Source organism: Podarcis vaucheri (genome assembly GCF_965113315.1).
Source record: "Podarcis vaucheri genome assembly, chromosome: 2".
NCBI classification, from domain to species: domain Eukaryota; kingdom Metazoa; phylum Chordata; class Lepidosauria; order Squamata; family Lacertidae; genus Podarcis; species Podarcis vaucheri.
In genome coordinates this window covers 93,453,422-93,477,707 of record NC_138760.1, presented here as the reverse complement: position 1 = coordinate 93,477,707, position 24,286 = coordinate 93,453,422, and the positions used below count along the sequence as shown (strand labels likewise).

General features: G+C 43.1%; 1 protein-coding gene and 1 long non-coding RNA gene across 12 annotated transcripts in view; one reads left to right on the top strand and one right to left on the bottom strand.

The window, feature by feature from the left end:
• The window catches only part of LOC309524659 (uncharacterized protein C3orf20 homolog), a 60,572-nt gene extending 36,861 nt beyond the window's left edge, over positions 1 to 23,711 (bottom strand). Inside the window, exons 1-11 of one of the 11 annotated variants that reach the window (XM_082209502.1) lie at positions 23,366 to 23,562; positions 21,531 to 21,628; positions 20,111 to 20,272; positions 19,421 to 20,007; positions 18,525 to 18,635; positions 17,555 to 17,683; positions 16,875 to 16,947; positions 15,364 to 15,555; positions 11,874 to 12,026; positions 1,342 to 1,462; positions 305 to 436 (exon numbers count right to left, since the gene is read on the bottom strand). In XM_082209502.1, the coding sequence (XP_082065628.1) occupies positions 305 to 436; positions 1,342 to 1,462; positions 11,874 to 12,026; positions 15,364 to 15,555; positions 16,875 to 16,947; positions 17,555 to 17,683; positions 18,525 to 18,635; positions 19,421 to 19,961 (1,452 nt within the window). In that variant the 5' untranslated portion in view covers positions 19,962 to 20,007; positions 20,111 to 20,272; positions 21,531 to 21,628; positions 23,366 to 23,562. Of the gene's footprint in view, positions 1 to 304; positions 437 to 1,341; positions 1,463 to 11,873; positions 12,027 to 15,363; positions 15,556 to 16,874; positions 16,948 to 17,554; positions 17,684 to 18,524; positions 18,636 to 19,420; positions 20,008 to 20,110; positions 20,273 to 21,530; positions 21,629 to 23,045; positions 23,065 to 23,365; positions 23,565 to 23,589 lie in introns of those variants that run through there. The other 10 variants (XM_082209501.1, XM_082209504.1, XM_082209498.1 and 7 more) reach the window with 10 other exon arrangements.
• The window catches only part of LOC309525375, a 42,238-nt gene that overhangs the window by 6,896 nt on the left and 11,056 nt on the right, over positions 1 to 24,286 (top strand). The window contains exon 4 of the long non-coding RNA XR_014216196.1: positions 18,537 to 18,668. This is a non-coding gene — a long non-coding RNA (uncharacterized lncRNA). The remainder of the gene's footprint in view (positions 1 to 18,536; positions 18,669 to 24,286) is intronic.

The following is a 24,286-nucleotide window of genomic DNA, read 5'->3' as shown; positions in this document are numbered from 1 at the left end:
TAGATAGATAGATAGATAGATGATAGATAGATGATAGATAGATAGATAGATAGATAGATAGATAGATAGATAGATAGATAGATTCTATGACAATCTACAGTGTATGGAGGTAAGACTTCTGTATCCCAAAAAGAGAGATAACAGAAGAGGGATTGCTGTACTAGAGAAAATTAGACCTAGGACAAGTTTTCAAATGTTACTTCTAGAAATTTCCCTCAGGGTTATGAAAAAGTCAATGGACACACAGTTACTGGATATCCTAGTATTACTTGCATAATGTTGTTTCCATGCTGTGACTTCTTACCTGCCTATCAGATTTGGATCTATGCGTGCATCCATCTCTTACCAAAGACAAGGTGATGCTTTCACTTTGTTCGGTGAAAGTAATTGTCATTGAATTTTGATTAACAACCTTGAGTTTTAGCTGTTCATTTATCTAAGGAATAAAAGAAGATAATGAAAGTCTTAGGGGCTGATTTGCACAATTGGCATTTGCCACTGTCATCATGCTTACAGGATTGTACCCAGGGTCAGTCCTACTCAGAGCAGTCCCATTAGTGGACATGACGGACTTAATTTCAATGAGTCTTACCTGAGTATAATTTAGTTGGGTGAAATGCAAAGTGTAAAAGCCTTCTTTCCCACATCTAAAAGTTCCCTCAACTAGTGGTGATTAATTTGGAAATGTTGCCTAAATTTGGGGTGCAGGCTCCGCATTGTTTAGGCTTCATGTTACTGTGATTCTGATGGGGAGTTCATTATAGTAGTTAATGTCCACAGCAAACTCAAGTCTTGGACAAATGGGGCAATTTGAGTTCCAAGCTAGATGACATTAGTTGTGTGAGTGCACTCAACACGCCATGAGCTAAGCTATGGCCTGGCTAAGTGTGTTATCCAAACCTAACCTCATGGATTCTCATCCAGGCAACTCAAAAACAAATCTTGATTACAGCTCATGGTTTATCTGGAGCAAGACAAACCACAAACCAGGGTTGATATGACATGCTAAGCCAAACCATGTATTAGCCCCCAGCAGCACAGCAGAGAGAGGACCAAGGGAGAAGTTCAGCAGCTGTGATCTTGTCTCTGGGAACCCTCACACAAGTGAGTTTGTGGCAACTAGCCCAGTGCCTGCTGGCAGTTCTGGGATTTTTAAAATGTGACTCTGGAAACCAGCAGGAACAAAGCATAATCTGGAATCTCTGCCTATAATTTCTCTCAGCTAGAAGAGCACACTTTTAGAGATCTTTGTAGAATTCTAGAGAGACCAACAACAGAGACAGCTATTCCAAAAATGTGAGGTGTTAGTGTATTCTTTGGTCTGAGAGTTTCATCTGATACCTGATAGTCTAACGACTGCAGAATCTGGTTTTTGGAATACCAGCTCCAGTGCTGGGTTAAATAGCCATCCTTGTCTCTAATGCTCCCTCCTTCATTATTCATCATCAGTGCTATTGAACAGCTGGGTGAGAGGAAAAACAGTTAAACTATGCAATTTAATACTAAGGGAGAAGTTGGTGGGAATACATACATAATAAAGATTCTGACTGTAGCGATTGCAGTAATATTGGGAAATTCATAACAAGGAACTCAGTGGCCCAATTTTTTAATATCTTGAACTGATGTGATTGAACCATGATATCCATAGCCCACAATAGATGTTATAATGCTGTTGCACACCTCCCCAGTCTCCAAGCAGTGTGAGATTCCAGAGGTTCCAGGCACTTACCCAGGGTTCATGTTTCTTTGGGAATGAGGCACAGCGGAGATTGTGGCACCTTTATGATAGAGGGTTTATTTACACACACACACACACACACACACACACACACATATATATATATATGCTTTCGTAGATTTTCACGGGTACAGGAATGCAGGTTTTGGTGTCTTCGGGTGTCTTCCCGTGTAAGAGTTGGGGTGTCTGTGCGACGTTTCGACGAGGTCTCACTCGTCATCTTCAGGCTGGTGCTTTCGGCTTCTTGTTACTGGAACAGAGCAGAGTCTGGTGTTTGAGTTCCTATAAATACTGTTGAGGGGTGTGGTGTATAGCCTCCAACGTTCTGGGCAGAGAGGAAGTTCCTAGATTAGTGTGCCTTTTCTTCTTTTGTTCCTTAATTACTTGAGGGATATCTTGGGTGATTTCATGAGTGATATTCTGAATACCATTGGGTGGGTCATTAAGTGTAGATTAGTTGCTAAAGCTTTCGTGTCTTGACCTCTTGAGCTTGTGAAGAGTTTTTCTGAGAAGATGGCTGTGCTGCATTTAGTTGTGCTCTGGCTTGGCTTCGTGTATAGGGGCGAGCTGTGGTTTTGTGCCTTGTGCCAGCCAGATCTGTGTAGGGATTGCAGGGGGGTGCACTCCATCTGTGTGTAGGGATTGCAGGGGGGTGCAGGGGGGTGCACTCCATCCAGTAGCCAAACTATAGTGGCACCTCCGGATGCTGCACCCCCCTGCAATCCCTACACAGATCTGGCTGGCACAAGGCACAAAACCACAGCTCGCCCCTATACACGAAGCCAAGCCAGAGCACAACTAAATGCAGCACAGCCATCTTCTCAGAAAAACTCTTCACAAGCTCAAGAGGTCAAGACACGAAAGCTTTAGCAACTAATCTACACTTAATGACCCACCCAATGGTATTCAGAATATCACTCATGAAATCACCCAAGATATCCCTCAAGTAATTAAGGAACAAAAGAAGAAAAGGCACACTAATCTAGGAACTTCCTCTCTGCCCAGAACGTTGGAGGCTATACACCACACCCCTCAACAGTATTTATAGGAACTCAAACACCAGACTCTGCTCTGTTCCAGTAACAAGAAGCCGAAAGCACCAGCCTGAAGATGACGAGTGAGACCTCGTCGAAACGTCGCACAGACACCCCAACTCTTACACGGGAAGACACCCGAAGACACCAAAACCTGCATATATATATATATATATATATATATATATATATATATATATATGGCCTGAGCCTACAATGGAGGAGTTCACAGCATCAACACCCTAAAGGGTCTTGTTTCTCCCATAGCCAGAGCCTTAGATTCAAACAAAAGCTTGCTGCTTTACTTCTAAGTCACATCACTGCCAACTCTCAACTCTCACATTTGTCTTTTTTCTAACTACCAGCCACCTGGGCCATTACTTTTCTCTGGTGTGGAACCTAAGTCCTTGCAGGCTTTCAGAAATTACTGTGTTAAAACAGACTAGTTGCATGCATTTACATCATTGCGTGAAGTCAGGTGGTCAGTCTAATGATCCCTTTCCTCATTCCCATAGGCACACCAGTTGGTCTCCCCCTTTTTAGGGGTCCTTACTTTCTTATGGACAGAAGGGCCTGCCAGATCAGACTAGTTAGCCCATCTAGTCCAGCACCCTGCTCTCACAGAGGCCACCCAGATGCCTGGGCGAAATCCTCAAGCAGCACCCGAGACTTCCGGGGAGGTGCCTCTGAATAATGGCGGAATTCCTCTGATCGGGAGGAATTAGCCCCGTGGGAATTTGGGTCTGGCCGCCACGGCGAAGGTGGAGACCCGCAAAAAAAATCACAGGCAGGAGAAGCCTGTGAGTGTGGGATTCGGCGGGCACCTTTTGCGCCTCCCCTACTCGCGGGGAAACCCGGTTTTGGGGATCTGGAGCGAAGTGGGGTGAGCGGTGCGGTGCTTCGAATCGTCTGCTTCTTCCACGGAGCGAAGCCGCATAGCTGTTGCCGGAGAGCACTGACTTTTTCCTGTGGACAATTTGATTTCAAAGAGCTATCCGTGAGTAGAGCGGAAGAGGGAGAATTGGACTTTAAAAGTTTTAATTTAGCATCGAAAACGGGGGAGGTCTAACACAGGAAGTCCGCCTTCCCCATTTGTAAATAGACGGAAGCAATAAGGCTGCAAGCTAAAGTCTTGGAAAGCCTTCTGTAAAAGACTAAATTTCCATCAGAAGAGAGTATAACCCTTGGTGGCAGGAGAAGAGGGGGGTGGAGTTGAAGACTCCTGCAAGAGCGAGTGATGAGAGTAAAAATACTGCCGCTCTGACCCTGGAAACGGGCTGCTAGCAGGATCGATATTTGGAACATTCATTGACAGCGCTTAGAGCATTCTTTGACAGCTAGCAAAATAAGAGAAATACACTGTTTCTATTGTCTCCAGCTGTTACTAAAAAGGAGTTAAAGTATTGAAAAATTGAAACTAATTCCGGATTGGTGTTTGAAAGAGGATACTAATTGACTATTACAAATAGAAACTATTTCCTCCTAGTGGAAGTTTTTAAACTGGTTACTTTAAAAGAGCTGGGCTAGGGGAATTTCCAGTCACAAGATAAGAAATCGTGAGACTTTGGGGCTGACCTTGAATTTGTCAAGTGTTATGGCAGATGAAAAGGGAAAAACAGAACTGCCAGCAGCTGGGGGAACATTAAGATCCGGTAAGACTTGGCAGCAACCCAGGAGAGCTTCAACATCAGGTCCCTCAGCCACTTCTGCGACTGCTGTTTCTGCATCAGTACATTTAAAATCAAAAGGAATGTCGACAGAAGAGACTCTAGCAGTTGCATTAAGTAAGATAAATGCTGCATTGGAACACCTTAATAAGAAAGTGGACACTGCAACTGAAAGTGGACACTGCAACTGAAAGTGGACACTGCAACTGAAAGTATAAATAACCTGGGACAAAAGGTGAACACTAATACAGAATCCATTCAGAAATTGATACAGGAATCCACTTTGACACGGCAGACTGTGGAGGAAGCTAAGGAGAAGGCAGCAGTAGCTGATTGTAAAATAACTCAATTGGAGAAAGAGGTAGTGCCAATCCTACAGAGACAACTTGACAAACACAAGGTGACACTTGCTATGATTGAACTTAAAGAAAAACAGACAAATTTGAGGATCAGAGCCATACCGGAATTGGAGAAGGAAAGTTTGATAGATTTTCTTACACAGGAATTTGCTGATTTTTGGGAATTGGATTTGGGTCAAGAAGAGTTTAGAATTGTGAAGGCATTTAGACTCGGAAGAGGAGGGAAGAAAGAGAAGAATAGAATAAGAGATTGTTTGATTTCCCTCCGGACCAAAGAAGAGAGAGACAAAATTTTGGGTTGGCGCTACCAGAAGAATCTAGAAATACATCAGTCAAGAGTGGAAATTTTTAAAGACGTCCCAAAATATCTTTTGGATCTTAGATCCGACTACAGAGATATTGTTGCTCTGTTGAGAAGGAATAAAATCATCTTTAGGTGGGAGTTTCCCCAAGGCCTATCTTTCAGCTTCAAAGGAAGGAAAATAAAAATAAGATCAAAAGAAGATAAAGTAAAGTTTCTGACTAAATACGAAGAAGATCTGCAGAAGGGAATCGGAAAAGAGCCAACAGCACTGGATAGAAGATCACCAGATAGAGGACCAGAGCAAAGAGCATTGGATAGAAGATCACCAAACAGGGGAACATTGGATATATCGACATTATCCTTTGGATTGGACCCCCCAGTGAACGTGCCATCATCACTACCAACAGAAGAGGAGCAAGCATTGGGTGCAGTTGGGGGGGCACCAAAGTAACCACATGATGGCGCTGCAGGTCTTGAGTTGGAATGTTAATGGACTGAACTCCCCCGAAAAAGGCGGAGAGTATTTCATTTATTGAAAAAAGAGCATTTGGACTTGATTTGTTTACAAGAAGCACATGTGATAAGGCTACATAGGAAGATATTGAATAATAAAAGATTAGGCCAAGAATTTATTTCACCGGATAAAGTTAAAAAAAGAGGAGTGGTCCTCTATGCAATGGAGAGCCTATCACCAAAATTCATATTTAAAGATGATCAAGGAAGATTTGTTGCAATTGAAATTCAATTACAAGGAGAGAAAATTTTGATTGTAGGTATTTATGCACCAAATGAAGGGAAATCGAAGTTCTTTAAGAAGCAACATGAGACTTTGATGGACTATAGGGACTATAATATGATCTTGATGGGAGACATGAATGGAGTGGTGTCTACAAATATGGACAAGGCACAGAGACAGGTAGTCACCAAAGATGGTAGACTACCAAAAACCTTTTTTTATATGACTGAAAGTATGGACTTAGTTGACATTTGGAGAACGAGGAACCCTCTGGGAAGAGAGGGAACTTTTTTCTCTGAGGCTAAAATGACTTGGACAAGAATCGACCAAATTTGGGTAACCAGGGGACTGGTCCCGAAGATATGCAAAACGGAGATTTGCCCTAAAACCTGCTCTGATCATAATGCTGTGAAGATGGAAATGAAATTGACGTCAATTGGTTCCTTTAGATGGAGGATGAATGATACTCTGTTTAGGAATGAAGAGGTGACCAAGAAGGCCCAAAAAACTCTAAGAGATTATTTTGAGATAAATATGAATACTACAGTGGAAAAAAGAGTAATTTGGGATGCAAGCAAGGCGGTTATGAGAGGATTCCTAATACAATAGAATGCAATTAAGAAGAGAATTCAGAATGAAAAAAAGGATAAAATCCTGGGGAAAATAAAGGAAGGAGAGAAAAAAATGAGAGCAAAACCAAAGTCACAGGAGATCCTGAAAGAGATAAAGCGATATCAAACACAATATTTGAAGTTGATGAACCAGGAAATAGAATGGAAAATCAAACAGATGAGGCAAAAGACTTTTGAATCGGCAAATAAGTGTGGAAAATTGTTGGCCTGGCAGATGAAAAAAAGACAAAAACTCAATACCATTACGAACTTGGAAGTGGAAGGAAAGAATATACAGAACCCAGTGGAGATCAGGAAGTGTTTTCAGAGATACTTCAAACAACTCTATACACAGGAGAAGCCAAAAGAAATGGATATTGATCGATTTTTAAAAATGAATGGACTATGTAAAATCTCTCAGGAAAAACAGTTAATGTTGAACTATAAGATAATGGACCAGGAGGTGGAAGGGGCCATCCAAAATATGCAATTAGGCAAATCTCCAGGACCAGATGGTTTGACTTCAAGATACTACAGATCTTTGAAAGAATGGTTAATACAACCATTGAAGGAAGTCTGCAATGAAATAATGGAGGGAAGACAGGCACCAGAGTCGTGGAAGGAATCTTACATTACACTTATACCGAAAACAGAGACTGAAAAGACACAGCTCAAGAACTACCGCCCTATATCGCTGCTTAATGTGGATTACAAAATCTTCGCAGATATTTTGGCTAAAAGATTTAAAAAGGTGTTAGCAGAAGAAATTCATACAGACCAAGCAGGCTTTCTCCCGGGCAGACATTTGTCTGACAATACGAGGAATATAATTAATATTTTAGAAAAACTACAAGTGAATATCAACACTAAAGCAGTCTTGATATTCGTGGATGCAGAGAAAGCCTTTGACAATATTTCTTGGAGTTTTATGAAGAAGAATTTACAGGGGGTGGGGGTAGGACAAGGTTTTGAAAATGGTATAGGTGCAATTTATTCAGAACAAAAGGCAAAATTAATTGTGAATAATGTGATGACAGAAGAGTTTAAGATTGAAAAAGGGACACGACAAGGCTGCCCAATTTCTCCATTGCTTTTTATATCGGTCCTAGAGGTTTTGCTAAATATGATTAGAAAGGACCAAGAGGTTAAAGGTATACAGGTGGGAGCTAAACAGTATAAATTGAAAGCATTTACTGATGATTTAGTATTGACCTTACAGGAGCCAGAACCTAGTACTAAAAGGGTATTGGAGCTGATTCAAGAATTTGGACAGGTTGCAGGTTTTAAGTTGAATAAGATGAAAACCAAGGTTCTAGAGAAAAATTTAACTATGAATGAGAGAGAGAAGTTTCAGGAGGAGACAGGACTAACATTGGTTAAAAAAGTGAAATACTTAGGGGTTAACATGACTGCTAAAAATGTGAACCTATTCAAGGATAATTATGAAAAATGTTGGACTGAAGTGAAAAAGGACTTAGAAGTATGGACAAATTTGAAGTTATCATTGTTAGGCCGAATTGCTGTGATAAAAATGAATGTGCTGCCAAGGATGTTATTTTTGTTCCAAACATTGCAAATATTGGATAAGATGGATTGTTTCAAGAAGTGGCAGAAGCATATTTCTAGATTTGTTTGGCAGGGCATGAAGCCTCGAATAAAATTTAAGATATTAACAGATGCTAAAGAAAGAGGTGGATTTGCCCTGCCAGACCTTAAACTTTATTATGAATCAGCTGCTTTTTGTTGGCTGAGAGAATGGCTGCTTCTTGAAAATACTGAAGTGTTGGATTTAGAAGGTTTCAACAATGTATTCGGATGGCATGCATATTTGTGGTATGATAAGGTAAAAGCACATAAAGCATTTAAAAATCATATTGTTAGAAAAGCATTGTTTAATGTTTGGATAAGATATAAGGATTTGTTAGGAAAAAACCCCAAGATGGTTGTCACCAATGGAAGCAAAGGCACAGAAAAAACTCAATATGGAGGCCAAATGGCCGAAATATTGGGAAATTCTGGAACAAGATGGAGAGAGAATAAGATTGCAGAGCTTTGAAAAATTGAAAAACAAAGTGCGAGATTGGCTCCATTACTATCAAATAATGGAGGCATATAAATTGGATAAAAAAGTTGGATTCCAGGTGGAAAAATCAAAATTGGAAACAGAATTGTTAGATCCAAAAATTAAGAATTTGTCAAGAATGTATAACTTGCTGTTGAAACGGAACACTCAGGATGAAATGGTGAAATCAGCTATGATTAAATGGGCAAAAGATGTTGGACATAATATAATGATGGCTGACTGAGAACGGTTATGGACCACAGGTATTTAAATATACCTTCCTGAAGAAACCAGAGGCCTTTCTCCTGGGCATGGTCGGCCAATTGGTGCTAAAGAAGGATAGAACTTTTTTTATGTATGCAACAACAGCAGCAAGAATACTTATCACAAAATATTGGAAGACACAAGATTTACCCACCAGGGAAGAATGGCAGATGAAGTTGATGGACTACATGGAATTGGCGGAAATGACTGGCAGAATCTGAGACCAGGGAGAAGAGTCGGTGGAAGAAGACTGGAAAAAGTTTAAAGACTACTTACAGAAATACTGTAAAATTAATGAATGTTAGAAAAATGTTGGAATGAAGTTATATGGCTTTAGTAGAAATGTTATAAGGAATTAAGTATAAATAGATTATTAGAGCATTAAAGGGAAAAATAAGGTTAGAGTGTGTTAAGACAATTATTGGATAGAAAATAGAGGAAGATGGAAAGGAATTGCTGAAACAATCAATAGAAGTGGAATACAAAAAGGGAGGTGTGAGGAGGTCGTGGAAATTAGTGAAAGAAGGATAAAATATTGAAATTGGACTGTGTTTTACAGTAAATGGTTTTTGTTTTGTTTTGTTAGTTGTATGTTAATGTTTTGCAGGTTTTTTTTGTTCCTTAATTACTGAATTGCTGAAACAATCAATAGAAGTGGAATACAAAAAGGGAGGTGTGAGGAGGTCGTGGAAATTAGTGAAAGAAGGATAAAATATTGAAATTGGACTGTGTTTTACAGTAAATGGTTTTTGTTTTGTTTTGTTTTAACAAAAGAAGAAAAGGCACACTAATCTAGGAACTTCCTCTCTACCCAGAACGTTGGAGGCTATACACCACACCCCTCAACAGTATTTATAGGAACTCAAACACCAGACTCTGCTCTGTTCCAGTAACAAGAAGCCGAAAGCACCAGCCTGAAGATGACGAGTGAGACCTCGTCGAAACGTCGCACAGACACCCCGACTCTTACACGGGAAGACACCCGAAGACACCAAAACCTGCATTCCTATACCCGTGAAAATCTACGAAAGCATATATATATATATATATATATATATATATATATATATATATATATATATATATAAAGAAATCCTCAAGCAGCACCCAAGCACCAGAACACTCTCCCCTCCTGTGGTTTTCAGCAACTGGTATTCAACTGCATTGCTGCCTCCAGCCATGGCCTCTTTAACCCTGGCCTCTCAGTTTCCTCAGATCTCTCTATAGCTGCTGTGCTTTTGTTCTGCTTGCTCTTTACTCCCCAGGAAATATCAGCCTGCCCCTGTCTGGCTGCAGAACTACGTTAGCCCCCCTCCTTCCAATCACCTTTCCAAATCCTCATCACTCCAATGACCTTTTTCTCCCTGAGCAATGCCATGTAGCGTAACCATTAGTTACACCCAGTGGGGTTATGCTTTTAACATCTGCCATTAGCAGCTTCCTATATCACACACTTTAAAGACTGAGAAGTGAGATAATTAATTAATCCTCCCATATAAAAGGAATGATGGATGCAAATCATGACAATAAATGACCAGTAGCAGATCTACTCTACACTACTTGGTTTTAAAAGTCTACCATGAACGATAAGGCGCATTTGATTTAATTGGGGTTATGGCCCTTGGCTTTTCCATCCATGTCACTGGCTAGTTATGTGACCTTGAGCTTTCCCTGTGTTTCTTGTTTATTCATCTGTAAAATTGAGATAATGCCTCTCTCACATGATACCTAAGAGGTCCAGGAAATGAAGGCATTTCTATAAGCACTCATTAATATCTTTATAATCCTGAAGTTACTACCACCACCCAGTCAGCAGAGTTGAATGTTCTGAGCCTGTTACAGATAGGTAGCCGTGTTGGTCTGCCATAGTCAAAATAAAAAAATTCCTTCCAGTAGCACCTTAAAGACCAACTAAGTTAGTTCTTGGTATGAGCTTTCGTGTGCATGCACACTTCTTCACCCTTCTACACCCTTCTGAGTAATACCCCTCCCCACCTTCTCACTATATAGAAGGATCTGGCAACTTCTGTTTCAGTGTATCTGAAGAAGTGTGCATGCACACGAAAGCTCATACCAAGAACTAACTTAGTTGGTCTTTAAGGTGCTACTGGAAGGAATTTTTTTATTTGTTCTGAGCCTATGAGACATGTGCAGGTATCAATATAAACAGCTTCCTCTAGATGAGCATGGCTGGGGTCAGGATTACGGTACCCATGTGTGCTACTTTACAGAGGACAGTCCTCTGTTTGAAGGGCTTTCACAGGATGACGGTCCTCTACTAAAAGTAGCCTTCTGTTTGGGCCGTTCGGTTCAAGTCCAGTTTAAAGAAAAGCAAGCCATAAGAAGGGAGAGCAGCGGCCTTGAAACTACCCATCAGCAGTGAGCCCCTGAACAGCAGTCTGGGCAGGCACCCAGGTGAGCTGGCCACAGCCTCGCCCACTATGGTGAGATGGATTGTGGCTAACGTGTGCCTCCAGATGTTGTTATACTACAAACTTCACCATCCCTGATCATTGGCCATGGAGACTGGAGCCAGTTAGTGCTGGGGTCCAACAATGTCTGGAGGACTGCAGGTTCCCCGTCCCTGATTATAGTAAATATAGTAATGAGTTCTAAATTCACATCTATACATGTGTAAATTATATGCACATTTGTGACCTTTCTGGTGATGCCCATCCTTTTTGGCCTAAGCAGTGATGCCCATGTGGTGGCGCAGTAGTGACGTCAGGGCATGCATGTGCACCAGCGGGAGTGCCAGATCAGCAGTGTCAGCCCCACCCATTCACCTGCACAGCCCCAAGACTTTTCTAGGTAAGCAGAATCAATGCCAGTGCCAGTTGTGAACGACTGAGCCAAGGTCAGTATAATTCAATGTGGGGTTTGTTTGTTTTTAAAGGAATCTCTCAGTGTGCTTTCACCACTGTTTTGAAGGTGCTGCTCCCTTCTTGTTTAGACATTTGGAAATAAGGAGAGTCCTACTAGATCAGGCCAATGGCCCATCTAACATCAGTACCCAGAATCCACTGCATACTCAGCTGTTGCACTTTTCCCCACTCCGCCCCCTGACCAAACATTTAGGATCAATAAGGGACACTCACCTGGCCTTAAAGCAATAGCGTATCCACGAATGGCCCTGAGACGTAATTGTACCTAGAAGCGTTTGACTAGGAGCATCCTGAAACAGAAGGGTGATGGTTTTTCCCACACAGCATATGGGAAACTGGTAGACGGCAACACTTCCTGATGGGTAACTTTGACATGGGTCAAGTAATATCACACTTTTTTTTAGAAAGAAAAAGAAAAGAAAGGCATTTATCTAGTTATCCATTGTGGGATTGTAGTGTAATAATACAAGTTCACTCAGCTGGATCTTTGATGAGGGCTGTTTCCAGTGTTACAACTAAGACAAACTTGAGCAGCAAACTGTAGGAACTGCCTTAAGGCAAGTCCTCAAATTACCAGCTTCTTAATACTAAGGTCATATCCAATGCTTTTAAAATACAGTAGTGCCCCGCAAGACGAATGCCTCGCAGGACAGAAAACTCGCTAGACGAAAGAGTTTTCCGTTTTGGAGGTGCTTCGCAAAACGAATCTCCTATGGGCTTGCTTCGCAATACGACAATGTCTTGCCAGTTCCTGCTGGTTTTTTTCCTCCCCCCCTTTTTCTAAGCCGCTAAGCCGCTTATCAGCTGATCCGATCAGCAGATAAGCCGCTAAAAGCCGCTAATAGTGCTAATAGCGCTAATCCGCTAATCCTTCAATGGGCTTGCTTCGCAAGACGAAAAAACCGCTAGACGAAGAGAATCACAGAACGGATTCTTTTCGTCTTGCGAGGCACCACTGTAGTAGTAATAATAATAATAATAATAATAATAATAATAATAATAAAGATGTCAGCACTCACCATGAAGTTGTTACAGTAACTGCACACTTTTAACATTGGGGGTGTGTGATGGTACTATGTGCCTTTGAGTACCCCTTGAAAAAAACACTGGGCATATCTCTGAATTATAAGGTCTATGGTTCTGATTTACTCTTGAGTCCTGATTATTGGCTTCCTCCTCTAACCAGCTCCTTGTTTCCTGCAACTGATTCACCCCAGACTCTTGCCCATGGCCTGGTAGTGGGGGGGGGCACGGGGTGGGGGGATCACTTTAAAGTCCCTGCAAGTGCAAAACTAACACAATTAATTAGCCTCCTCTGATGCACTAGCTTTCCCCATGAAGGGAGATTAGCAAGTGCGTACTCTATATCTGAAATCATTGTCCTCATCATTCTAGGGCTTTTTGCCTTCTTGTATCATTTTCATATGCAGATCCTTGCCAAACTGCCAGTAGTGAAGTTTTATTCAAGGCTTCTGAGTGTCTGGTGGAGCATAAGGTGCCTCTGTCTGTGAAGCAATCTGCCTCAGAGGAGTTATTTCCCCGACATGTTCATAAGCAGCACAGCAAGGAAAAGAATCTATTAGCCAAAGTGATCAGCTAGAAAAAGGGGGTATGTAAAGGTCTCAAAATGAGGCTTTTGTGTTTAACGCGCTGTGTTAGAAAACGGAGACTGACAAATGGAGTCAATTGAACTACAGAAGTGATCTGAAAGCCTGCACTGTCAGAGTCTTTCATTCTTAATTCCCAGTTTGGTGGAAAGATCAAATGGAGCATGTGCTTCTGTGAAACAACTCCAAATGAACTGCAGCCAAGGGGCTGTCAAGGAAGTTTGGGGAGGGAGGGAGAGAAGAGAAAGCAAGAGGGCAAAGGATTTGAAATAGCTTAGCTCTGTGCTCTTGCAATGCAAGCAGAGAGGCTTCAGCAGCACCAGCTAAGCTAGCAGTACTTGAATTACATCACCCCCTTGCTTTTTTGTGCCATTGCTCTCTTAGCTACTGATCTTAGAAGGCTACAGTGCAGCCATTATTTGACTGGCATTTGGGGGGGGAGATTCTTGGAGTATGGCTGTAGATCTCATTAAGGCTCTCTCCTCTGACCTCTTTTCCTGCCCCCAAATTTGGGGTACGGTAAAGTGACATCCTGGGACGCGGGTGGCGCTGTGGGTTAAAGCCTCAGCGCCTAGGGCTTGCCGATCGAAAGGTCGGGAGTTCGAATCCCCGCGGCGGGGTGCGCTCCTGTCGTTCGGTCCCAGCGCCTGCCAACCTAGCAGTTCGAAAGCACCCCCGGGTGCAAGTAGATAAATAGGTACCGCTTACCAGCGGGAAGGTAAACGGCGTTCCGTGTGCTGCACTGGCTCGCCAGATGCAGCTTTGTCACGCTGGCCACGTGACCCGGAAGTGTCTCCGGACAGCGCTGGCCCCCGGCCAATAGATGTGAGATGGGCGCACAAACCCCAGAGTCTGTCAAGACTGGCCCGTTCGGGCAGGGGTACCTTTACCTTTACCTTAAAGTGACATCCCACAGGAAGTGAGTCCATGTCCTCTGCAAGCCCTCACACAACAGGGATGAGGGGATTTCTGATAGTTTATCATTCTGTGGGTTTGCTCTGTCCTAAATTCTACAGCTCTCAGATGCCAACTTCACTAGGAATCTCAAATTAATTTCAGAACTGGAACAGGCACACTTTGCTGCATCTTTTCTTCCATTCACTCATTTGCATCCTTACATCCACAAGTGCAATGAAATTCCCCCTTCCCTCCCCCTTTGTGCAGCCCCCACCGCCAAATCTACTCTGGGTTCCCCCCAAGTGGTGCCTGGTACCTATTGGTGCTGGTAGGGTAGAAGGCAAGGAGACCAACAGCAGGTGACGCTAGAGACAATGACAGGCAGAGCCACCCCTGACTCATTGACTGTAACAAGGCAAGCAAACAAGGGCAGACTCAGGTTGGTGGGGCACTGCCTCATTGGACCTAATGGAGCATTCTCCACTGGCTTCCCCCATCACTCTTTGGAGGAAGCCCTGCCCCATTTGTCCTGCGAGGCCAAGCCATGTCTACCTACCCTGTGCCTGATGTCACATACAGTGGTGTCATGTGTGGCGCAACTTAAGATGTAGTGTGCCAAAGCGTGAGGGTTGCAGGCACCACTGATCAGCTGGTCAGTGGCCCTTGCAAAGCCCAGTGCATCACGCCCGGTGCAGTTCTTTGCAGCAAGCCCCACAATCAGCTGACCTTTCAACATTCCACTCCAGCACAGGAGGTTTGGCTTACAGAGATAAACTGAACAGTCCAGACCCATTAAAAGTCTGAAAAAACTGCTAATCAAGAAGTCACACTGAATTTTGTAGCTGTACTCAGAAGGAGGAGGAGTAGAAGAAGAGGAGGAGGAAGAGGAGTTTGGATTTCATATCCCGCTACCCTAAGGAGTCTCAAAGCAGCTAACATTCTCCTTTTCCTTCTACCCCCACAACAAACACTCTGTGAGGTGAATGGGGCTGAGAGACTTCAAAGAAGTGTAACTAGCCCAAGGTTACCCAGCAGCTGCATGTGGAGGAGCAGAGACACGAACACGGTTCACCAGATTACGAGTCCACCACTCTTAACCACTACACCACACTGGCTCTAATCCCTGTACAGTAGGGATGGAAAAGAACAACAACCAATCCTCTTTCCCAAACTCGTTCCCCATACATTCCTAAGGATACAACATCAGGGATGTTCCATCAGGAAAGGAAAAGAAGAACTTTTTCCCTTTCATACGCCGGACCTCAGTAGCTATTAGGGACACTGAAGCCCTTTTCAAGGCCTGAGACGGTGATCTGTGGATTGTCATGTAATTTCTCAGGATTAGGGGCCTCGTATGGCCTTTTGTTATGGCTGCATTCCTCTCTTCCGCTCTAAAAGGAACAGAAACAACAGCAGTGTCTCTTATTAGACACCTGTGTGTCAGCAGAGTTGGGACTTCAGTAGGTTTTTTTAGTTAGTTAGTTAGTTAGTTAGTTAGTTAGTTAGTTAGTTAGTTTACCACCTTTCATCCAAAGATCACGGGGTGAGGGCGGGGGTATAAAAATACAAAATGAAATCACAAAATACATAATAAAACAAAAACAAACTGATGGCATTCTCAGGATTATTTTTTTCAATAGCTCTCATGTTCGGGCTGCCAGCAACTTTACAGAGCAAAATAAATGAAAGGGGCTGAAACTTAGAATTAATTCACACATACGTAAGGGAGAGGGAGTCTGAACGGAATGAGCAGGAGGGGGCCCCAACACAGCAGGGCTGGCTGGCTACATTTTCAAGAAAAGGCAACATCCACACAATACATTTAAAGCACTATCATACCACTTTATCACTCATGACTCCCCACAAAGAATCCTGGGAAATGTAGTTTGTTAAGGGTGTTGAAGGTGGTTAGGAGACCCTGTTCCCCTCACAGAGCTACAATTCCCATAAGGGTTTAGCAGCCAAAGACTTGTATGAGTGAACTCTGGGAACTGTAGCTCTGTGAGGGAAACGGGTCTCCTAACAACTCTGGGCACCCTTAGCAAACTACACTTCCCAGTATCCTTTGAGGGAAGGCATGAGGCCTGTGACTGTTTAAGTGGAATGCAAGTGAACATAAGAAGAACCTGCAAGATCAGGCCACGGGCCCATCTAGTCCAGGATACTGTTCTCATAGTGGCCAACCAGATGGCTGGGGGAAACCCTCAAGTAGGAACCCAGCACAAATGCACTCTCGCCTTCTGTGCTGTCCAGCAACTGGTATTCAGATGCATTACTGCACTTGGTAACTCGTGGTGTGGATGGGGCCTAACTGAGTAATACACATTTCCATCTAAAGATGAGGTAGCCCTAAGACCATTCCAGAGTCAGTAATGGCCAAAATGTTTTGAGCTAGGTTTGAGCTACATTGTTGGCTGCCGGTGCAAATCCCCAGTTTTGTATGTATAAAACCCACTGATCAATCCCTGTCCTCTTCAAGTAAGTCTCTCATGGTGTGCAGGGTAAGGAAAGGCCAGTTCCTGGGACTCTGGAGAGCTACTGCCAACCAGAGAACCAATTACACGCCTAGATGGACTCTATATAAAACATCTGTCTACATATCACCCCACTGCTGATGTGGGGTTGCGCGCTGAGCTTTCAACCTATTAAAATAACCCATGAGATTACCCAGTAAAGGTGTGTTGTATCCTAAACATTTGAAGATGCTTACATAGTCCGGCAAATTTCTCGGAGCAACTGCCTAGCTTCAGGACACGGGTCAAGTCTCTCATCATAAGCTTTACCTGGAAAACATACATACATACATACATGGAATATATACATACATACATATATATGGAAAGAGCTCTCCTAAAGTCTTCCTGTAAATCCGTCAAATATTAAATTTTATTCAATACAACCTACTGGATACTTTTGACATTTCCACATGGTGTTTTTGTAAGTTGCAAATAGCCTTTTGTACATTATACTTCACATCACTTTATCAAAACTGGAAGTCAAAATTCATTATTAAATTCTTTGCACTCACCAGTAAATATCTCTCTCTCTCTCTCTCTCTCTCTCTCTCTCTCTCTCTCTCTCTCTCACACACACACACACACACACACACAAAACCTCTCTGTTTGTTTATAGGTAAATAGCCACGTGGATAGCCCTTCTGTACCAGCTCAATAGCCCAGTTACACTAATGACTGCTACACCATGGTTATGTTGGCATATTATAGTCATGATCCTGTGCTCCTCCAGCAGTAAAGTCAAATGCAAAATGCTACCAGTATCTACAAGGGCTAACACAGCAACAGCATTGCAACATGGGCTCCCATAGCATCTGTGGAAACTCTGCCCTATGGAGCATTTAGTATTCTCTCATTTTCTAGAAATTGTATCTACCTGTGCTCTTTTGCTGCTTGGTGTCTTTCATAGACAACTGAAAGCAAAGACAGTTCATTGACATTTGCTGTATAAGCTGGGTGGTGGAAGAAATAGGAATCGCTGGAAGTATTGGTGCCATACCACGTCCTGCGGCAATAAAACACAAACTGATGGGTTAAGAATTCCTTTCAATTTCAGATTGTTTTAAAAATGAAAACACTCTGGAGAGCAGGAAGTAAAATACCTCAGAGGTACCACATCTGTGAAGAAAACCTGAAATGGCAACTGAAATGGGCAGCCTGATGGAGCAGCAGCTTCAGGAGGAAAGCTTACAATGTTTGGGGCTTTTTAGTTCAGAGCAGAGACATGATAGAAATTATGTATGTACAGAAAATGGAAAGAGAAACGTTCTTCTCCCTCTCCTAACATACGAACTCAGGGGCGTTCAGTAAAGCTGAATGTTGGAAGATTCAACTCACACAAAACAAAGTACATCTTCACACACTGCAAAATAAAACTGTTAAGGGTGCAGAAAGTTATTAGGAGATCCTCATTCTCCTCACAGAGCTACAATTCTCAGAGTGGTTTAACAATCCAGTTAGATGGTGGAATTGTTCTATCATGCATTTCAATTGTGAGTGGATATTTTATAATTGATTTTGTTCTTGTAGGCTGCTTAAGAAGCCATTTTGGCATGTAAGTAGTATATATATAAATTAATAAATAAGAATAAAATAACGTAAGAATAAAATATGCTGGCCTGGAGTCTGCCACCTCATTCGCATCTCGTTCTGGTGCATGAATGCACCAAGGCCTCAGCCCAAGTGTTCTTGCTACCATACCCACTCGTTGGCCCATCTTCTTGGCACATGCAAAACTCCTGGGAACAAAAGCATTTCCAGCTGCAAAGGAGACTAGAGTATAAACTGTTAAAGGAGTGGTGCTATCACAGGGTCCAAACACCTGACAACACTGTTTCTTCCCCAACCTCTCCTCCTAGGTTCTTTGGGTGTGAATTCAGCTGCATCTTCACGTGTTTTCGGGATCAGATTTTGGCCACCTTCCAAAAACCTCCTTGCAATCTCCTCAACACTGGGGCCTGGGAAGGAGACATGATGGTTAGAAATTAAAGGTAATATTTGAACAATTGGGATGTACATTTAGATAGATATAGATATTACAGCAGCTACCATGCATAAAATAAGAAAAGTGTGTGTTCATAGCGGCAGCGGAATGTAATTTCCCATTAACCAGTGTGATTAACTGCAGATAAAAAATGCTGCTGAGTGAAACCATTGGTCCCACTACCTTGGTGTTGTTTAATTGGAAGCAGTTTCCCAAGGTTTCTGTTATTATTACCAAGCACTTGTTATTATTAGTGGGAGAGGCCAGAGATTGAACCTAGAACCTCAAAGCAAGAATGAAAGCACTAGCCCAAACAAATCTGGCCTCTTTACAGTCCCATGTCAAAAAATTACATATAATTCATGAATGCTAACTCAGCCTCTGAGTGCTAGCTCAGCCCAACTCAGATCTTACAGATTTCATCCTGTACACTCAAATATAAGGCAAAAGGTGACAGGGTCTGCCCATGCAACACACATGTGCAATCAGATATTTGCAATGTGCCTACATTCACACAAGGGTACATGAGAATGCAATAATCCACATCACCAGGAACCCTGGTTTTTGGTGTTTCCAACTGCAGGGACCATAGCATGTGCTGGTAAGCACATGATAGATATGTGCTGCCTTCCACAACACTCAGTTTCATCCTGGAGGATGGTGCCTACTTGTCTGATAAGGTTCAGGATTTCCAAAGAGATTACTAAATTCTATGTGTAAATTGAAGCTGGCAGGAACACTTAGTTTAGATGATCTCACCAGCAGCTGCTTCAATCATTAGTTTCATCTTCATCTTCAAGAGTTCAGTGAGGAGATGGACAGACCGTTTTTGGAATTTGAGAAGCATCTGTTGGTCTTCAGATGAAGGGGTCACATAATTCGCTTTTAACCTTGAGGGTGTTGGACCCACCTTCTGAGCTCTTGAAGTAGGAGGGGAGGAAATATCTGCGTCCTCCGTGGAAGCAAACTTGACCACAGGACAATATAAACCGGCAAATGATTTTCTCGGTGGTGTCACCAGGAGCTCATCCCATGTAAACTCAAAGATATTCTTGACCCCTCGTGGCACATGGAAGCCCATTTTCCGCCAAAGGACAAGCATTTGTACCATGTCTGCCAGAACTCTTGGTGCCTTGGCTTTGATTTGTGCATAGTCTACACTTTTCACTGGGGAGGTCCTTGGGCTGGGCTTCTGGTCAGCCTTTTGGTCACCCTTGTGATCAGTCTTTTGGTCTCCTTTGGAGCTACCCTTTGAGTCGCCTCTTTGGTCAGTCTTTGTGTCTGGTTTGGGGTCATTCATATCACCACTTCACCTATTCCATGGGCTAGAGCTGATGTGAGCAGATCTTTAAAAAATGTGATGGAGAAGATTGTGTTATTGTGTTATGAATGCCTTCTACAGCTAGCACTAACACTACTTCACACATATTTATTTCATTTATATCCCACCTTCATCCCAAAGAGCTCAGGGAAGCATGCCTAGCGTTCCCAGATAGTATTCTATTCACATCAACCAGATTTGCTTCCACAAGATTTCTGCATCTTTCAGAGCACACCCTGGGACCCACATGGAGCTTGGTCCTTTTCCAGAGGACCTGCACTCTACAATAGCTAAACAAAAAAATGTGGTGGACAAGAAGAGGTTAGGGTTTGCCAAATGGATATTAGGGACAGGACAGGGAAGAATCAGGGGACAGAAGGGGCATAAACTAGATTTGGATCATCAAGAAATGGTTTGCTAGAGGAGGAAAGTATGTTGATTGACAAAGAGAAGTGCATTCTAGACAGATAAACAAATATAAATGTTTTGATTAGGGGTGTCTGTTCTTTGAGATTTTATTCAGCTTGGGTCAAACCAACCTAGACTGTAATCTTTACAGGACTCTTACAAAGTGGAAGCCTTTCTGAATCATTTGCTTTTTGATCCTGGGAAGACTATGCAACTATCCCCAGCCCAACCAGGTTATTTGTCAATACTGCAGACTCATTTCTAGAAAATGCCTTCTTCCCCTATGCTTTTAAATCACCATATTCACCACTCTGAGTTCCTTGGAGGATGAGCAGGAAACACACGTATAGGAGATAGCTAGATAAAATGTGTGTGTGAGGGGGGTGGGAGCTCAAATTTAGCCATCTCTCCTAGAGTCAAGCTGGGATGTGGGTGGCACTGTGGGTTAAACCACAGAGCCTAGGACTTGCTGATCAGAAGGTCGGCAGTTCGAATCCCTGCGACGGGGTGAGCTCCCATTGCTCGGTCCCTGCTCCTGCCAACCTAGCGGTTCGAAAGCCTGTCAAAGTGCAAGTAGATAAATAGGTACCACTCTGGCGGGAAGGTAAACGGCGTTTCCGTGTGCTGCTCTGGTTAGCCAGAAGTGGCTTAGTCATGCTGGCCACATGACCCGGAAGCTGTACTCCAGCTCCCTCGGCCAATAAAGTGAGATGAACACCGCAACCCCAGAGTCGGTCACGACTGGACCTAATGGTCAGGGGTCCCTTTACCTTTTACCTAGAGTTAAGCTACCCATCTGCAGCAAGGCTTCCACCATATGGAGGTAGGAATGCTGCTTTAGAAGGCCCCAAGCACAAATGCTTCATGCTTAAAGAAAGCCTGCTGTAATAGCTCAGTTGGTAGAGCATGAGCCTCTTAATCTCAGGGTCCTGGGTTCAAACCCCATGTTTGGCAATAGATTGCTGCATTGCAGGGGATTGGACTAAGATGATCCTCATGGTCCCTTAAGCGTCTATGATTCTGTGCGTGGTGAAAACAATTCACAGGCTTTGGTCGTTTGGTTCCATCTACAGCCCTCATACCAGTCATACTCTTTTTGGTGCAACCGAGAGATTAACCAGTAGATTAAGCACACACAACCTTTTCTGTTTCACTTAGCTCTTTCTTCAGCAGTCAACAGGTATATTAAAGCTCAGCTCCAGGTTACAGCTTGAAGACTGTGACATGAAATGAACCAGCTGTAACGAAGGAGAACAGGATGTGCATCTCTTCTGCTTTCTTAAAAATTAATCTAGAGATATGTATAAACTGTGGGTCCAATTCAGTCAAGCCACACTTAGAACCACTTTGTTCTGGTACTCTTAGAAATACATCTTAAAAGAAACTGACTGCAGTGGCCTAAAGACAGAAGCTGGCACAGTAGGCTTGAAGGACAAAAAATGAACTGAGTTATCATGTATAATTGAAAAGGCTATGAGAATTAAAACATGGAATTCAAGAGACATTAAAACTTCCCAGCATAAGCAGGCAGCCATGCTTGTTTTTATTGCCCCTATGTTCACCAATGAGAAGTCCAAAAATAGTCCCAGGCATTTCAAGTGTGACAGATAAATTACCCTTGATTTAATTAGAAAATGCATCTGAAGCACTTTCTTAATTACAAAGTAAACTTTCAGCTGGAACTAATAAACTGTCAGTCTAAGTTTTATGGAAGTTGAGGTTTCTACGGCTAGCTAGAGGCTAATACCCTCTGCAGAGGAATGGCTAATTAAGTTCAGCCTCCTTCTCACACAAGCCAGCTCAGTAGAGACTTCTTTGCACTCATTTAGGGCTTGCTTTGCGATCTCAAATGGAAAGAAGCAACCAACATATTAGACGGGCTGTCCAGTCCACCCACCTGAACCACGAGAAGACAACATGCTTCCCTCCAGATGCTGTGGACTACAACCATAATAATTTTATTATTTGTACCCCGCCCATCCGACTGCGTTGCCCCAGCCACTTTGGGCAGCTTCCAACTGATATAAAATCACAATAAAACATCAAACATTAAAAACTTCCCTTTACAGGTGTCTTCTAAAAGTTGTGTAGTTATTTATCTACTCTGCTACTTATATACAACTCTCATCATCCCTGGTCAGCATGAAGAAAGTCTTCTCAGTGGTGGGACTTCACCATTGGAATGCACTCTCTAGGGAGGCCCATCTGGTACCCTCACTTCTACCATTCAGACACCAGGCAAAAACAGGGGAGGCTGGTACATTAGGGGAATGGGTTGCTGTCCCAACCTCCATCTGCCCTTAGCCCGACCCCACCTGCTTTCCTACTAATGAGTCCAGGTGGTGTCACTGTCATCTTCTTCCTACTTAGCCTCAGTGTTGCTGTTGTAGAACTCAAGAGGGAGATGGCAGCAGCCAAAACTGGAATTAGCTAGCTATCCTTGTGAGTGGCTCAGGCTCCATCTACTGTTGGTCTCCCTGCTTTCTCTCCCCCCCCCCCAAACAGCCCTAATTTACCATCTCTGATTGGACAGTTGCTGTGTCAACCCAGGGATCATACATTTATGGTGAAGGTGTGGGATGGAAACGTTGTAAACAAGCTAATAAATGCTATTGTCCTTTAAAAAACACACAAAATACTGCCCCTCCTCCATACCTGATAAGCACAATTACTGCATTTTGAAGTGTGTGCCGTCTGCCCAGTCTCTACAGTTAGACTGGGAAGAACCACATGGTCAGTTCTACTTCTGACTAGGGATAAGCATGCAGGAAGCCAGCATAATTTTTATTTTATTTTTAAAATAAAAGTGGCGTATATAGAGTGGGGATTTGAACCCTGGTCTCTCAGGTCTTATTCTGATGGGCCCTAGATGGTTTGGAATGCGTGTGAGATAGATAGATAGATAGATAGATAGATAGATAGATAGATAGATAAACAATGAACTTCAATGCTTTCAGTGAAATGCTTTGGATTACCTACTGTTAGCCGCAGATGTTCCAAGAGTCGCAGCAGCACAGTTGAAAGTTGTTAGTGATGCTGCACATTCCATATGACATGCCCATTCTTGCATCATAATAGGAGAGAGCACTGTTATGTAGATTCTCACAGTGAGGTTCAGGCCACTTACACAAGGCCACTCTGGGCAAGAATGAGCTGCAGAAGCTCAACTTGTTGTTTCTAGAACACAACGGACACTCACCCTTTCCAGGTGGGTGGTGGTTACGGCCTCTTGCTCTGTTGCCATTCTGTCCGACAGTTCTTACATGGTTGCTGGCCATTAGAGAATTCCACCGGCTGGCGTGATCTCAGGGCGGGACTTCCTGACTGAACACCAGCTTCAAACGGGCCAATCAGAGGCCCCACCTGATGTGCAGTGCCTTGCTGGCAGGCCAGGCATTGGCTGCTGCCTGCTGCCATGCCCGGTCAGGCAGCAACACTTTAAAAGGCCGACTGCTCTTACCTTCCACAGTGCTGTTGGCTGAAGTGCTTTTATATTGAAAATGTCAGAAGTGAAAATGAGAAGCATCATGAGATGGAGAAAGGCCAGAGCTCAGTGGCAGAGCGTGTGATGATATGCATGAAAAAAATCCCACATCTTGTGCTTGCCATCTTCATGCTGGCTGGGAAGGGCTTCTGCCTAAAACCCTAGAGAGAGCAGCAAGCCTGTGTAGACATAACTGAGCAGCACCCCACATACAACTATGCTAGAAACCGAAGTCCGCAAACCATTAGCAATGCTATAAGCCACAGGGTGCCAGCTGCTGGAGTCAACCCAGATATTCCAGGGTTTCTAAAGAGATTTGTCTTTAAATTGGTCTATGTTTTTCTAACACCCCTTCAAACTATTAAAGCTCCTCTTAAGTACTAGAAATCAACAGCTGATTAAAACTTTTGGG